The sequence below is a fragment of the Medicago sativa genome, chromosome 1, assembly GCF_051527215.1.
Source record: "Medicago sativa cultivar Bolivia chromosome 1, Bolivia_mono, whole genome shotgun sequence".
NCBI lineage: Eukaryota > Viridiplantae > Streptophyta > Magnoliopsida > Fabales > Fabaceae > Medicago > Medicago sativa.
In genome coordinates, this window is record NC_140749.1 from 83273187 (window position 1) to 83290601 (window position 17415).

The following is a 17415-nucleotide window of genomic DNA, read 5'->3' on the forward strand; positions in this document are numbered from 1 at the left end:
TTATAAGACGATGCTGAGTTTGTTCAAAAAAAAGACGATGCTGAGTCTATGCGAAGGACAATTGAAACAATTGTATGGAGACCATTCAATTGAAACAATTTTGATATTTTATACCAAAATCTTTTATTCTAAAAATGGATTTTCATATACTCTCCTGATACGTATCGGGAAGTATCGGGCAGGTATCGGTGCAGGATACACAGGGGATACGATTTTGAAGTATCTGGGCTTCACAGTCCCCGGGTCACACAAAACCCGATCTAACCTGTCCTTTGTACACTATATTACTTGACTCAAAAAATAGTAATATTAATCACCTAAAAAAACTTCTAATTGCTTAAAAATCTTTTATTAAATTATTTTTAAAATTTTATGACAATAAATGTTTTCATTAATTTTATTTTATTTTTTCACTTTCATATAAAAAATATCTACTAGTTTTTTTATTTTTGTTTCCGTTTTATTTTTAGAAAAAAAAATTAATAATAGAAAAATTAAAAAATTGACTTGCTTTCCAAGACAACCCACCCGGTTTATTTATTTATGACACTAAAATAAGTTTATCAAACAAAACAAAAATCATACGCTAATTTTACATAACTAGTATGAAGCCCGTGCCAAGCACGGGTAAGAATTGTTATCTGCGATTCCATCTTTTTTTTTTATAATAATTAACATTGACCATTTGTAATAAAAATTGAAAATAAAAATACAGTGCATTTTGTGAAGTATATAAGCCACGGAAAATATTTGATGGTTATTTGAGCCATATTGATAGCAAAATTGTGTGTGAAATAAATCAAGCTCAAATATTGTTACAAAAACAAAACAGGATATACCAACCCAAATATACTTGACCGATGACAACAAAGTTTGTGTTAATTGTTTGAAATCGAAGGTATGGATATGTAAGAATGAATTGGATTATTTTTTTATATTAGGTAACTTGACAATCATTGGTTAATGCATGCAAGTATTGTCTTCTAATCCATGACCACTTTGTACCATATTCATTCTCGGTATGAGAATTGCCATAATAAAGTTTTTGGCCAAATCATTGACTATTACCCTATCTGATCAATGTTTTTCATTTTTAAGCCTCAGTTTGTGGTTTGGAATACCTTAGCACTTTATGTCATTCAAAAAACTCATTAGCATAGGCATCTTTTCCTAAACCTCAACTTGTGGTTTGAAATACGTGAACACTTTATCTCATTCAAAAACTAATTAGCATAGCATCTTTTTTTAAGCCTCAACTTGTGGTTTGAAATACATAAACACTTAATGTCATTCAAAAACTCGTTAGTAAACTACTCCCTGTGTATACCATTTTTTTCTTTGATTTACAAACAACAATCGAGCTCAAGTATTCTTTCTCTCTTTTTTAAGGGAATCAAATATTCTTCCTCAATCTCTAGGATTAATTTTTTTAGGAATTATGCAAGATTGTGTTGGTATAAAAAATGGTTGAAAATTTTATTAAATACAAAAACCAACAATGAAAAATGTATGATGTTAAAAAAAAACAACAAACTTCATTGTCCATATGTTGCATTATCATTATTACCGTGCAAAGACACAACAATAGCAGACTTATATCAGAATTTGGATATATTAACAAAACGATCAGAGGTAGTCAAAAGTACAACATTGAATAGAGAGAAAATGTGACATCTAACCAAATCCACCATATATCTATATTCGTAGATACAATCTTCTAGTGAATGTTAGTTTCACCGAATGTTCTAGTGAAGGTTATTTGGAACATCTACAACAGTAGTAAACTAAAAAGAATCTTTACCTGAGTCTCACATGTACACATCATTTATTTATAATTTTTTTAAGAAAATTTCGAATAAGGATTCAACGATTCAAATGGTAGTAAATTAAAAAGAGTCCTTAAATTGATCCGACTAATATGTACTTTAATGTGTGCATTTATAAAATAAATAAAAAGAAATTGAAAAGAGTAAAAATCACATGAATTTGAGATGGTAGAACTGACATTTATCTACATTATTTCTTATTATGATTGTTGGAGCCGTTATTTGTTGAAGAGAGAGTCCTTATATAATGGTCGGTAGCTAATAAATACTAATTTTTTCTTCCTTCAAAGAGGTCCTTGTTAGTTTTAGGTCTATGTTAAGTAAAGGACTCTCCATTGGAGATGCTCTATGTTCAAATCACATTATTATCTTTCTTTCCCCATGCTATGTTTTTAATCCCATATAACATTGCATAACACCGACTCTTAAAATGTGATAGGGTATACAGGGGTGGAGGGTATTGTCGTGTCGGGGTGGCCTTGGCTACCCAATTTTCTTTAGTTCATTTAATTATTTTATAAGTTAGTGTATTTTTATATTTTGCTACACTAATAAAGTAGATTTAGTTACCCTAAATAGTTTATTTGCGAAAAGTATTAGCAGATATATGAAAGACAAAAATATCATTTGATATTTAAATTTATTTTGCTTGTTTTGACACTTTCAATCTTTATAGTAACTACACACATAGTTTTATAAACAAAAAAAAATGTAAAGATAATAATCGTAAAAATATTTTTTATTTTTTCTATATAATTTTGTCCCCTCATAAAATTTCGATTAGATTCGTCACTGACGGTATAGCGGTAGCCATTTTTTCAAAGACTAAAAACATAGTACAAAGTAAACATAAAAAATAAAAAATATCAAAATTTAAGATTTTTTCATACCTAAGAATTAAAGATCCTACAATGGAATAAAATTAGAACATAAAAAGGGTTCGAATTGACATGTACATCCTTAAAAAAAGATAATGGTTTTAAGAAAAATGATTTGAGAAATTTCACCTTGAAACCCTAAACTTGGTTTTCTGAAACAAATATATTTACATCTGTTGTATTCTATAACGGTACCCTCATATGGATGCTTAACGAATCAATTAGTTACTATACATAAAATTTAAGTAGTTTATGCAAATGAATTTCATTAAGACTACAATAAGATAGAGTGCAGTCCAACTATCTGTTTGTGACGTTACTATACTCTCCGAAAATGTAATATGCATGCAGATGTTCTTGCTAAGATAGAGTGCAGTCCAACTATCTGTTTGTGACGTTATATGAACCTCCTATTAATTTGTATAATCTGCTCCTTGCTAATGCATGAAGTGTAGTATTTCTTAGGGAGTAGTGCCCTTTTGTTTTTGGTTTTCTTTCTTCTCTTTTTACCTCTATTGTAACAAACAAAAAAAGCATTGGAAATCAAATAAATTGCTAAAAACAGAGTCAATTAGATTAGATGTGGTTGAAATGGAGGATCGAATTTAATTCTATACTGCTAATATAGATTTTAAAATTTTGAAATTTTATATTTATATGTAGATAAGAATGAAGGTCATATGCACAACCATTGAAATGGAAACTTGTTTTTAATACTCCCTCCGTTTCAAAATGAATGTCGTTTTAGGTGTTTACACACATATTAAGAAATGCAATGATTAAGAGAAAAAGAATGGTTATTTTACCAAATTATCCTTATTAACTATTGGTTAGTTTTAAAAGTAATACTTTGGAAGTAGTGTGCAGAGTATTAATTGGAGGGTACAATTGAAAAGAAAAAGTTGTTATTGCATTGGAAACTGAAAGCGACACTCATTTTGAAACAATTTTTTTTGGGTAAAGCGACACTCATTTTGAAACGGAGGGAGTATTTGATTATGCATTGATTGAATTCCATTTTCATTTGTTGGTAGTATTAATGCACCATACCAGAATAAAAGCATGAAGAAGTCAAAATGCTAAATATGTGGTTAATTACATGACTAAATTGTATTTCGTTTTAAAACAACATTAATCGATAAATGCACCACAATATAAATTATACAAAAAATATAGACCATAGAATTTCATTCATGAAATTGAAAGAAAACAATCAAAACAAACTGGAAGTTAGACATCATATATATATGGAAAAAGTAAAAGCCATAGAAATGAAAATTTTAGAAAGAGAAAGAAATCTCCTTCAAAAAAGAAAGAGAAAGAAATCAAATAGAAAATGCAAGAAAGGGCAAGGAAGAATGCAATAGAAGCTCTGAAATTTATTTTGGTAGAGAAGAAAACCCCAACAATAGAAATGAGAAAGAATTTGTAACAAAAAAAAAAAATAAAAAGAGAGAGAGAGAAAGAAGATATAAATAAGACTAAATGTCCTTATTTAAGGTTTTGCGAAAATTTAAATTCCAAATTAAATGCCAATAAAAATTCTCATTTACTTTTTAATATTGTAAATGCCAGATTTTTAAAAAAAAAGTGATTCCTTTAAATTATTTATAGTATTTACGTTATATTCCTTTTACAGAAATATTTTTGTTTTTAATTCATATGAGTCATTAATTATATTTTTAAATTTATATTAATTTGTTTTAGTTTAATGGGTATCAATATCATTAAAAATATGACACATAGTTAGAAGCTTGAGGTTAAGCCACATAAGATTAGACATTAAATGATTTTCTTTTGACAAAAATCCCAAATTATTTAGATTGAATTTATGTTTTGTCATATTGTATCACCCTGCAGTTACTTAGCTAAAGAAAATTATCAAAATGATGATTTGATGGATCATTTCCATTTACTTTTAACAATATCAAAATGAATCAATTACATTAAATTGCAATTATCTTCCATCAAACAAATTAAAAAACGAATAATATTTACATGGATCGTTCTACAAAAAGAAAAAGGATTTATTGAAATCGAAAGATTGAAACAGCAGCATTACATTATACCAAAAATACGATTAAAAGAATCAATTTCACCAAGACAAACAATCCAAGAATGAAGACACAAAGAAAAGTTTGGACTCGGCAATTACATCAATAGAACATTGTTCAAAATAGAAAATCAAGATTTAAATAAATAAAATTTCCCTAGAATTAAAAAAGATAATAAATTCCCTAAAAAAAAAAAGTAAATTGTAATTTAAAAAGATAGTAAACAAAACAAAAGGGACTTAGTGGTGTTCCCTGGACCTTGCGGAAGACCATATAGTATTGATGATTTTTCTCTACTTCTAAGGAGTGGTCTTTTTAAGGGGTTCATAGATCACTTTTCTCTAATTCTCTCTTATTTTTAACATAGACCTCCTGCCTTCATTCTCTTTTCCGGAAAAGTCAAGTTGTGTCCAATAATATGTGTCACTATATATGAATAGATAAATATAAATGTTTGATGGAAATTTTTTCAATTCATAAATCTTAACCTGTGCAGAACTAAAAATTCAGATTAATCCTGTATGAACCATTATTTGAATGTTCGTCATATTGTATTACTGTGCAAAAACTTGGCTAAAGACAATTTAAAAAAAAAATGAAGATTGGCTGTATCTTTTCCATTTACTTTTTTTTTTTTTGAAAATAATCTTTTCCATTTACTTTTAACAATGTTAAAATGAATGAATTACATTAAACTGCATTTAAGTTACATCAAATCAAATAAATTAAAAAAGAATAATATACTTTGACGAATGGAAAACTAATAATATTAAAATCGATGGTTCTAAAAAAATATCGATTTATTGAAATAGCAACGATATTCTACCAGAAATACAATTAAAAGATTAAAATTTCACAAAGAGGTGCAATCCGAACGGACAGAAAAATTGGGCTCGACAATTGCAACAAAAGAAAATTGTTTAAAATACAAATCAATATTTAAATAAATAATTTTTCTTAGATTTCAAAAAGTAGTAAATCACTAAATTGTAATTAAAAAGAAATAGATAGTAAAGAATACAAAGGGACTTGGCTGTGTTCCCTTGACCTTGCAGAATCGTATATTCTTGATGATCATTTTCTACTTCTAAGGAGCGGCCTTATTAAGGGGTTCATATATTACTGTTCTCTACTTCGCTTTGATTTTAAACATAGATCTTTTGCCTTCATTCTCCTTTTTGGAAAAATGAAAGTGTCCTCTTAATGAATTCAATTTGAGGAGGCATAACAAATAAAAAGAGTAAAATATCCATGCAGAAAAAAAAAAAAGGATATGTGAATAGACTTCAAAATCAAAATTTGAGGAGGCATAACAAATAAAAAGAGTAAAGTATCCATGCAGAAAAAAAGAAAGAAGGATATGTGAATAGACTACTTCAAAATCAAAATCAAAATTGTGTACAAAACTATTGACAATATGTACATTATATATTAAAAAAATTATTAGGTTCAAATGCTCTCAGCAAATAAAGGCTGTAATTTCTAGGCATGACATGTGCATTAAACTTGAAATTAATTACTTGAAATAATAATGTACAATACATTTGAAATTTGAAAGTTAATAATTTTTTGGAAAGGTTGAAAGTTAATAATAAAAACCTATTAAATGGATTTTATTGGCGACATCTTTAAACGGAAATCAAATGAAATGATTTTAATTTGAATTAGTTGATTTGAATTAAGTTGACTTAGAAAATTATTAAATGTTAATTAGGCTAATAAACTGCCACGTGTACTCTAGAATGAAGAAGGTCTCAATTGTTTATATTGTAGATTGAGGTTTTTTTTTTTCTTTGACAAATTTTCATAACCTGAATTGTCAATCTTTGGCCATTGTTGTCCGCAACCACAGTCAATTGGAGGTAAATGTCTCTCTGCCCATTATTCACTTTGTTTATAGGTTGAATTCTTTTTACGTGTCAACCCTCCGGTTCAAATTCGGGTTTTTTAGAACAATTTTTTCAGGAGAGTTCGATAATCATTTGAGTCCATTCATTTGTTTTATTTTATTCTGTCATGTTTTGCTTTACTATGCTATTCTGCGTGAGACAACCAAAGAAGAATAGCAGTTAATGGGATCATATGGTGTTTTGAGTCTGAAATTATTTTATTATGTCATGAAATTCAGTCATGTTTCTTTCATACAGTTAGGGATACATAATTTGGTATGTTTATAAGCTTTAATCTTAATCTTTTAAACTCTTTATTTGCCATAATTGTTTTTGTATCAATAACAGTAAAGTTAATTCTCGATTTGCACAGAAGATACTCCAAGCTTTTCGACCACAAGGGACCATTGAGTTCATTCTTAAGTTATGGTACGTTTATATAACTTTGTTGTGAAAGTTCCTTTCGTTGTCTAATTTTTGAAGAGTTTGAGTATAAGGACAAGAAATGTATATCATATTCATTCTTGTTTGACTTACATGCATAAAGAAAATTAGACTTAACTGATGGAACAACCTATATATATTAGAAATCTTTGTTTTTTTTTTTTTTTTTACTTGAAAAGATAAAATTGCAAATATTGTTTATTAGGCTCTTGTCAAGTATTTGGATTTTAGGTGTCCTGGTCTATGGTAGGAAAAACTAAAGTTGCAGATTAAAAAAGGTGCTTATAATGTATTTTTTGCCAACCAAGACTAGTTTATATAGGAAAAAGCTGTTATTAAGTATTTTTTTCTCTCATGATTTTTTGTTCAAATTTCATAAAAGCATGTAGTTTAACATATGCTTGCCCGCAGTTAAACTCAAATCATATAATATGCCTAATTATAGCTGCGAATTGTGCTTAGTAATTAGAATCTACCTATAACGTGCCAAAAAACAAAATTGAAAACATAATCATTTATTGGTGAGGTTGGTCTTGTAAGTGAGATGCAAGTAAATAGAATCAATCTTCCATATATAAATGTTCTTTTTCTACAATTCCATTTCTGAAAAGCACCCTGTTTCTTGCAAAACATAAATCATACAGGCTGCTAAGATTCTTGCCAACTTGATTGTAATTGGTGGGAGCATCTTGGCAAGAGGAGTTGTTGCAGCGTATCGTCAAGCACTTCAAAGTAAGCTGTGTATATTCATGTTAGATGATATATTTGCAATTTTTTAGACAAACTTGTAAGGTGGTTTACAGTTTAGTTCTGTGGTTTCTTTTACAGCTTTGGATGTATACCATTTGCCAATGTTGCTAAAATTGATTATAATTTATATATCTCCAACAATGATTTCAATGTATCCAACATAGATATCAATTAGTTACTTGTTTCGCACAAGCAAATCTAATCCTTTTTTTGAGAAGTAATCACTACTTAACATTTTTTTTTAATCAGAAAATAAATCACAACGAAGGATTTTCCTTCAAAAAAGAAATTTTATGAGGACATTGTGTAAAATAGCTATATGTGAAAGCAAATATTTTGGCGCGTATGTGAAAGTAGGCATTACATCTTACATAGGCTTCACAATGACTGATATCTTAATGCTTTGGCGCCCTACTAGTTGGAACAGATTTCCAACGTCTCATCCAACCTATAATAATGGACTATTGTTGTTGCTTATGATATTTGAATGATAATTGTGATATGTATTCATAATATATCGTACTTTTTTTGGTAACTGTTGAGGATGACTCAAAATTTGGTGTTTTGGAGTTTTGGAGGAACAGAGAAATCGTGACACGATTTCGTGAGCGTGGCACGATTTTGGTATGTCGTGAACATGTTTTCTGGATGTTCAATCGTGACACGATTTTGGGAAAACGTGACACGATTTTCGGCTTGCTGGGCAAGTTTTCAGGATAAGGTTGGTCGTACCTTGGGTCGTACGTATCAACCGTGTCACGATTTGGACAAACGTGACACGATTTTGACAGATCTGAAACACGTTTTAAGCACTCCATGACCCATTTTGTTGGGGAAGCTTAGTAAATCTCATGGAAACCAAAGGAGGGAACTTTTAGGGTTTTAGATACTAAAGGTTGAGGGTCTTTGGGTGAGGTTCAAAGCTTCAAGATGTGAATCTTGGAGAACCAAAAGAGGGGGCTCTTGGGAAAAGGGTTGGTGCCTTTTGGGGAAGATTCATGGGGTTGGGAAACACATGAGTGAAGAGTCTTTTGTAAGCAACATGGGTGAGTCTTGTGAAACCAAAAGAGAAGATCCTTAGTGAAATCAAAGGCTAAGGGTTGGTTCTCTTTTGGGGGTTAGATTCTAGTGTTGGGAAACAATTGTAAACACCTTGGGAGAGTGAAAATTCATGAGTGTCTTGTTCATTGGTGAGATTGGGGAAATGGGTAGAAATTAGGGTTGTTCTTTGTGAGCTTGTTGAAGCTAATTTCTTGTAACCCATTTGTATCTCTTTGTAAGAACTCATTGATAGTGGATTGGAGAGATCAATCTCTCCCCCAGAGTAGGTCAAGTTGGACCGAACTGGGTGAACATTTCTTGGTGTTGTTATTTTTCTTTACTCTCTTTATCTTGTTTATTCCTTGGTTGGATTGTGGTTTTGTTATGCACTTGGTTTATAGACTAGGTCTATATTGTTGTTGTTGCTTGTGGTTAATTTTGGTTATTGGTGGTTGCCATTGATACTTGCTCCACACATCATAGTTTGTATTGGTGTGAAATTTGAGTCCGGAATTCACAACAATTGGCGCCCACCGTGGGGCAAGGGGAGAAGTTTGTCAAGTGTGCACCATGGGTACCAAAGGTTGCATCTTGGAGATGGAAGCAAGCATGGTTCAATGGAAGTGTATGGAAGCATTGAAGGTTGAGGTTTCGAAGCCGGTCATCCTAGCACAATCGAAGAAGGAAAAGTATGAAGAGAGGAGGTCATGATGGTGATGTCGTGGCGGTGATGTGTGTGTTCCCAATTATCAAGTTCAGCTTGGAGAGGCGGTGTGAAGAATACTCGCGATCAACCTTTGAGGTGGAGTGGCAAGGTGGAAGCATAGTGTGTGTACGCATTCGGAAGTTGAGGTAGAGAAAGCTCAACTTGAGGTGGAGTTGATGACACCGGGAATGGTACGACTATGGAGGCCTTGGGTGTTATGCTCTAGTTGTGAGCATGTGAATTCTTCAAGAGGACGGAAGGCATTCCGGGGGTTGAAGAATGTTTGGCATGGCTTGTGGAATTACCGGAAAAGGCCAATGGTAATTGGAGGCAAGTGAATCTTCGGGAGGACGGGTTTGATCACTCCGGGGGCCGAAGAGGTTATGGTGTAGGCTTGTGGAACTACCTAAAAATCCTAGTGTAGTTGGATGCAAGGAACTTCAAGAGGGCGGAAGGCATTCCGAGGTTTGAAGAGGTAAGGGTGAATTCTTGTGGAGCTACTTGGTGTAGTTGGATGCAAGGGAAAAGAAAAGGGAATTGATGGTTGATGGTTAAAGTGGCATCACCACAAATTTAGAGTCAAGGTGGAGAATTGTTGAGGATGACTCAAAATTTGGTGTTTTGGAGTTTTGGAGGAACAGAGAAATCGTGACATGATTTCGTGAGCGTGGCACGATTTTGGTATGTCGTGAACATGTTTTCTGGATGTTCAATCGTGACACGATTTTGGGAAAACGTGACACGATTTTCGGCTTGCTGGGCAAGTTTTCAGGATAAGGTTGGTCGTACCTTGGGTCGTACGTATCAACCGTGTCACGATTTGGACAAACGTGACACGATTTTGACAGATCTGAAACACGTTTTAAGCACTCCATGACCCATTTTGTTGGGGAAGCTTGGTAAATCTCATGGAAACCAAAGGAGGGAACTTTTAGGGTTTTAGATACTAAAGGTTGAGGGTCTTTGGGTGAGGTTCAAAGCTTCAAGATGTGAATCTTGGAGAACCAAAAGAGGGGGCTCTTGGGAAAAGGGTTGGTGCCTTTTGGGGAAGATTCATGGGGTTGGGAAACACATGAGTGAAGAGTCTTTTGTAAGCAACATGGGTGAGTCTTGTGAAACCAAAAGAGAAGATCCTTAGTGAAATCAAAGGCTAAGGGTTGGTTCTCTTTTGGGGGTTAGATTCTAGTGTTGGGAAACAATTGTAAACACCTTGGGAGAGTGAAAATTCATGAGTGTCTTGTTCATTGGTGAGATTGGGAAAATGGGTAGAAATTAGGGTTGTTCTTTGTGAGCTTGTTGAAGCTAATTTCTTGTAACCCATTTGTATCTCTTTGTAAGAACTCATTGATAGTGGATTGGAGAGATCAATCTCTCCCCCAGAGTAGGTCAAGTTGGACCGAACTGGGTGAACATTTCTTGGTGTTGTTATTTTTCTTTACTCTCTTTATCTTGTTTATTCCTTGGTTGGATTGTGGTTTTGTTATGCACTTGGTTTATAGACTAGGTCTATATTGTTGTTGTTGCTTGTGGTTAATTTTGGTTATTGGTGGTTGCCATTGATACTTGCTCCACACATCATAGTTTGTATTGGTGTGAAATTTGAGTCCGGAATTCACAACAGTAACTATGTGATTGGCGTGAAGTATTCTCTGACTTTTGCCGAACACTAATTTCTGTCAAGGAACCTTGTTGGTTACCCTTAGTGGGGTTTCCTCTCCCCAAGCATGTTTTCACAATGTGTTATACTTGATCATGTTGGTAGGCTTCAGCTAAAAATGAAATTCAAAATCAAATTACAATATTTTGATGTAATGGATGTGATGTGAGGATTCTGCTAATTCTTTGTGACGATATTTTTTTGCAACCATGTTCCTTCTCTTCTAATGTTTAATTGGAACTCTTTCTAGGAGATACATAAGGTTAAATTGAAGTACTCTTCTTGTTAGTGAGCTTTTTCAATTTTGCTAATGTATTAGGTATCTTTTGTTGTCTCTGCAATCCATTGAATCCAATAAAAGAAAAATGTTCAGAAAATGTACTATGCCAGAATTTTAAGGCCAAGTGCCTAACACTACCTGATAAGTTATAGATTGGTAATCATAATTTAGACCTCTCATCTTAACTCATCATTCTTTTAATCTAATCTTCATGAAAGATTAGTTTTTTTCTTGTTACGGGATGAAAAATTAGTAAATTAATTATCAACGCGTTTTGATTGACATGAAATTTTATAAGACTGGTATACTCGTTAGAATTTTGACTTCAGGGATAGAAATTCATTTCATATTCTACTTAAAAGTATTAAGCAGTGGGAGTATTAAGATTTCATAAATGCTGATTTTGTTATTTGATACTGGCACTATATACATAGAGGGACAGATTTATACCCTTTATCTTGTCATATTCTTATCGTTACTTTGTTACAGATGCTACCAAAAATGGTGCCGCGCAAGAGACAATACAAAATGCGGTCCATAGAGGAAGCAAAATGATGACAGTGGAAGAGGCTCGACTGATTCTTGGCGTGACAGAGAAAACATCCTGGGAAGATATTGTAAAGGTTATTTTATCAATTTGTGTCTCGCTTCTTATCCGTTTATTGTGACGTGTAAATGTGCTCAAAACATACATTTATGTTGTGCAGAAATTTGAAACTATGTTTGAGAAAAATGCCAAGAGCTTTTACCTTCAATCCAAACTCTATCGAGCCAAGGAATTTCTAGAGGCTCTCCAACGAGACAAGGGTCACCCCTTGTGAGAACTACGGTTTAGTGTCATCTTACAACAATGATACAAATCCCCTTGTGTCATTACTTTGGCCTGATTATATACCATGTTTGTATCATCAATGTTTTTAGACTAAAATTATCTTTACCATACAATGAGATTTTAATTAAGTAATTGAGATTGACTGCAGAAATAATAAGAGCTGCCTCAAGTATTGAAGCTTTTGCTATTCCTCCAAAATGGATTGTTGAATATTCTCTTTTGAAATAAATCATTAATATGGTGTTGTGAGACCATTTGCGTCAAACAAACAAGAAAGCGAGTATTTACTCTTACACTGTGAATTAATTATAATTGTTAGACCATTGAAAATGTTTAACTTTAATTATATTTACATTTAAAATCACATATATGATTTTTTTTTTTTGGTTACAAAATCACATATATGATTGAGTTTGATTTGTTTAAGATGTGAAATATTTTACACCGAAAATGTATCAAAATTAAACTCTTACAATGATATTATTTGATTTTTTTACTAATGATTATAAGAGCTTGATATATGTTTTTTGACAGAAACAAAATGGTATTCATCTATTTAAATTGATAGAGTGCATCAAATACAATCACATATTCAACATCGCTAAAAACGTAAAAAATGAATTTGCGAACAAACTTACGTCACCCAAGTACTTACATCACCCAAGTAAATAATATACAACAACAAAATGCCTACACATAATATAATAAACTCAAAGTGATCGGAATAATCTACAGCGTTGACGCCTACATTTAATTTGTAATTGAATGAAGCCGGCCTTTCAATAGGAAACAAACACGGCAAAAAGACGGATAATCAAACAACGCCGCACAAGACGATGAACGCCACAACACCGCTCTCAAACAACCAAATCACAAAAAAACACAAGAAAACTTGAACTTGATCTATGTGGAAACCACTTATTTAGATTAAAAAAATACAATAAAAAAGATGTTCATGAGTGATTCTAGGCCAAAAAAATGACTCAAAAGCACCCCTCTTCGGTGAGTGTGGATGAGAAAGAGAACTTTGGGAGAATGTGAAATTTATCTTTCTAACCACAACTATGACGTTGAACAACCAAGGTATCACACTGATACTTCTATTGCTAGATTTTGGCCCCCAAGTTTCAATTGGTTGATTTTGGTGCCTCAAGTTTCACAATTGTTTGATTTTTGCCCCAAAAATCTCAATTGCTCAAATTTAGCACCTCAAGTTTATTATCTTGAGTAAATTACACTCCCTCTTACATTCCCTTTCCCTCTTATGTTAAAATATACACTCCCCTCCCTTGAAAAGTAAAATTTATATTCCCCTCCCCTGTAAGATGCTTGAATTACAACCCTCTCCCTTAATAATTAAATATGCACTACAATTTAATCTATTTTAGCATAAATAAATATTTTTATGATATATATTAATTTTGAGCCACCATTTAAGAAAAATAAATTCATTTCTTTATAATTTAAATGTCAATGATAATTAAATTTAAATATTTTTCTATTAATTTTATAATTTAGAGTATAAAATTAAATTTTAAATAACCATACTTTATTGTCTTTAGTAATTTTTCACATATTTTAATTTTATTTTTGGTTGTTTCCTATTTTATAATAGACTTTGAAGCTATATGTTAATGAAATTATGAATCAAAAATAGCAAAAAATATGTACTCAAATTTTGAATATATTAAAATAGACCAACAATACTATTTTTTTCGAAGTGTGTTAGATTATTTTTTTTTTTTTACACTATTAGAAACTAAAAAACAAAATATTGAGGGAGTAAAGTGTAGATTTTAACATAAGAGGGGAGGGGGATGTAATTCAAGCTTCTCTTAGAGGATGGAAGTGAAATATTTTCTAATATGTTTTGAATAAGAGAGGAGGGGAGTGTATATTTTAACATAAGAGGGGAGGGGAGTGTAATTTACTCTATTATCTTTTGTATTTCCTACTTCTCCATTAATATTTTGACTGAAAAAACACTGACGTGATATTCTAAAATATTCCTCATCTCCATCAAAAAGTGATTCTTCCTATAATTCATCACCATATGCACCAAATTCATCATCCATTCCATCTAATTTTGTTAAGTTTCATCTATTAGATGTTGAAACAAAACCCTAATTTTCTTCAACTTGTTGTTCATTGCTTTTGTTAATATTTCCATCTCTTGAAGCATAAAAAATGGCAAAAAATTGTGCAAGCTCACGTAATATTTCTAATATATCAATTGATAGGAAAGGCCACATTTTCAGAGGAATCGATGTTGAATGACCACCCACCTTCCTTTGCCATGAATATTAGAAAAATTGTGCAAGTTCGCGTAATATTTCTAATCAATTGATATATTAGAAATATTACGTGGCCTTGCACAATTTTTTGCCATTTATTTACTACATTGTTATTTTTGACTACCTAATTTACATCCATGCCTTATTTAGATTGTGTGGACTTGAGCCTTGTGGTGCATTTTGTTTGCTGGCTGTACGAAATTTTTGAAATTACATTCTGTGTTTTTATTGATATTATTTTTGACAGCATCTTTGAATTACATATACTTTATTTACCTTGTATGCAAAATTAACCAACGTAGCTTGGTCCAGTTGGTAAGGGGTTGGCTCATACCCTACAAGGGCGTGAGTTCAACTTCCACGGCCAGCGTTAGGACCTCATTGGTGGGCAATATCTTCGTAATCTGCAAACGCTCTTTGAGCCTTTAGGCTTTCTGTGGCCCTGGTAGCATCATCAAAGCATCACAATCGACCACCTTCAAACATAACCATTGGTGACAGTTGAAGATAAACCAATCTTTAGGGTTATGCAACAACTGTTCATCCAAATTTGCGTAGAAGACATGCTCCAAAGCCCCGATACTCCAAAAATCACGAAGTATCGTATCCGATACGTATCCGATACCGATACGTCCCGATACGCGTATCAGAGAAGTATTGGGTAATTAATTTAATTTAAAAAATATTTAAATTACCGATACGTATCGGATACGGCTAACTTATACAACCGATACGGCTAAACTTACCGATACTTCATTCGATACGTGTACACTATTTTTTATTATTATTTTAGCTTTCACTTTTTTTTTTTTGAATAAAGCTTTTACTTAGCCGACTACATTTTATAAGAAGAATAATAAGTAGTAGTGGAAGTGCAGCTGTCTCCCTCATTCTAAAAAACATGGATCTGGAATGAAACTCCTCACCGCCAGCGATTCTCCTTATCTCCTCCAGTCCTTCTAACCTGCCGATTGCTCCATCTCAACATCAACAACAAAACCTCCATCAACATCTTCATGTTCTCTACTCTGATTCTCTTCTCTCTACTGCTCTATTTTCTATTTACTTCTATTCTCTATGTTTTGTTTTTCTCCCTTGAATATCTTCTTTTCTCTTTAATCTTCTCTTTTGTTTCACAAAAAATGTTTACTTTCTTCTTAATAAGATTGTTTGTATTAATGATTGTCTTTAGCATATGTAAACAATAAACCCTAGATTTATTTTTTCTTTTTATTCATAATACCAACCTCTTGTTAATGTTTTATTATTGTTTCTTTTGTTAATAGTTATGCCTCCAATAGAAGAAAGTGTTACTAGTTGGTTTGCTTCAAAAGAACCCCAAGATGATAGTAAACCACTATGGAGATTTGTCACTGTTGTGCAGAATAATGATTCTGCAGGTGGAAACAAGCTTTGGAAGTGCAACTTTTGTCAAAAAGAGGTGAGGAGTTCATACTCTATAGCGAGATTTCACTTATTGAAAATTGCTGGTGAAGGAGTTCAGGTATGTTCTTCATCATGTTCTGAGAGAAATTGGAGTACTTACTCTTTTATTCAATCTTTGAAAAGAAATAAAATGGATCGAAAAAGGGCTGAAGATTTGGTTTATGTGCATACTAATGTTGGAGTTGGAATTGAATTAGCTGAGTTATCTTTAGATGAACCGGAGTTGGAGGCTACAATGTTCTTTGATGATGGAAACGGAGGAGAGGAGACCGATACAATCCGTGTTTCCTCTGAAGTAGTGAATGTTGGACTATGATGTTCTTTATGAATAGCTAAACTATGTCCTTTTTGGGTAGTGTTGATGATGATTTTTTTGGATAGTACTAATGATGTCCTTTTATAACAGTACATAACTTAAGATATGTAAATGTCACTTGTTTGCTCATTTTGAGTAATTTGAATGGTAATTTATTATCAATTTTAGTAATGTTTATATATTGTGCATTTATATATTTAATTTTAAATTTAATATTTTAAACGTATCCCAGCCGTATCGTATCGGGAATTTTGCAAATTTTTCCGTATCGCCGTATCGGTATCGTATCGTATCGGTATCGTGTCGGGTATCGGGGCTTCATAGAAGACATGTAAAATGTTAGAAAAGTTAAATTATCCAAAACACTATTCTTTGACTAATCTTTTGTACCCTGACGGTGTATATAAATTAAACTCATTTTTAAAGGATAACAAAAGCTTAAAATAGTTGAGAAACATCCCTTATTCACTCATTGACACTGCAAATTAATTTAGCTAAGGAATATAGTTTAGGGGAAGTAATATGTTGGAGAATTTTGTGGCTGGCAAGTGCATCAACAAAGAACTATCCACATGCTATCAAGGTAACAACTAGTATCTTCTGCTGGGAGTAAATGGTACAATTTAAACTTTATTGCCTTTCATTTAAGCATATAAAAAAAGATGCATTTATGGATTAGTTGGGATCTATCCATTAAATAGGTCTCAAGCAGTCTGGATCTGATTGGTATTTGGTTTTCTTAATGGGAGAGGCATCTAGGGAATTAATGAATCTCTAATTGAACTACAAGTATTCAATAGACTTGTACTCTCCACTACTTTGATGTCCAATGATACCTACTTACATTCTATTAGTTGTATTGTATTTATATTTTATCATCCCTCTGATTGCTAACTGACTAACTGTGGTTGGTTGGTTAGTAATTACATCTATTACAATTGTACATCAAATGTAGCATCCAATTTCTGAGTATGGCCATTAATTATTATCTGTCTTATTGAT

At 32.1% G+C, this 17415-nt stretch overlaps 1 protein-coding gene and 1 long non-coding RNA gene across 2 annotated transcripts; both read left to right on the top strand.

Annotated features, from left to right (window-relative positions):
* The first annotated feature begins 6738 nt into the window (after positions 1-6738).
* LOC146958255 (mitochondrial import inner membrane translocase subunit PAM16 like 2-like) lies at positions 6739-12514 on the top strand. Its single transcript, XM_085741348.1, has 4 exons — positions 6739-7076; positions 7736-7823; positions 12015-12148; positions 12233-12514. Exons 1-4 carry the CDS (start codon positions 7074-7076, stop codon positions 12344-12346), a joined length of 339 nt encoding a protein of 112 aa, XP_085597474.1. The 5' UTR covers positions 6739-7073; the 3' UTR covers positions 12347-12514.
* A 2702-nt stretch (positions 12515-15216) lies between these two features.
* On the top strand, positions 15217-16584 carry LOC146958256 (uncharacterized). Its single transcript, XR_015025009.1, has 2 exons — positions 15217-15669; positions 15938-16584. It is a non-coding gene; the product is annotated as an uncharacterized LOC146958256 (long non-coding RNA).
* Positions 16585-17415: the final 831 nt, after the last annotated feature.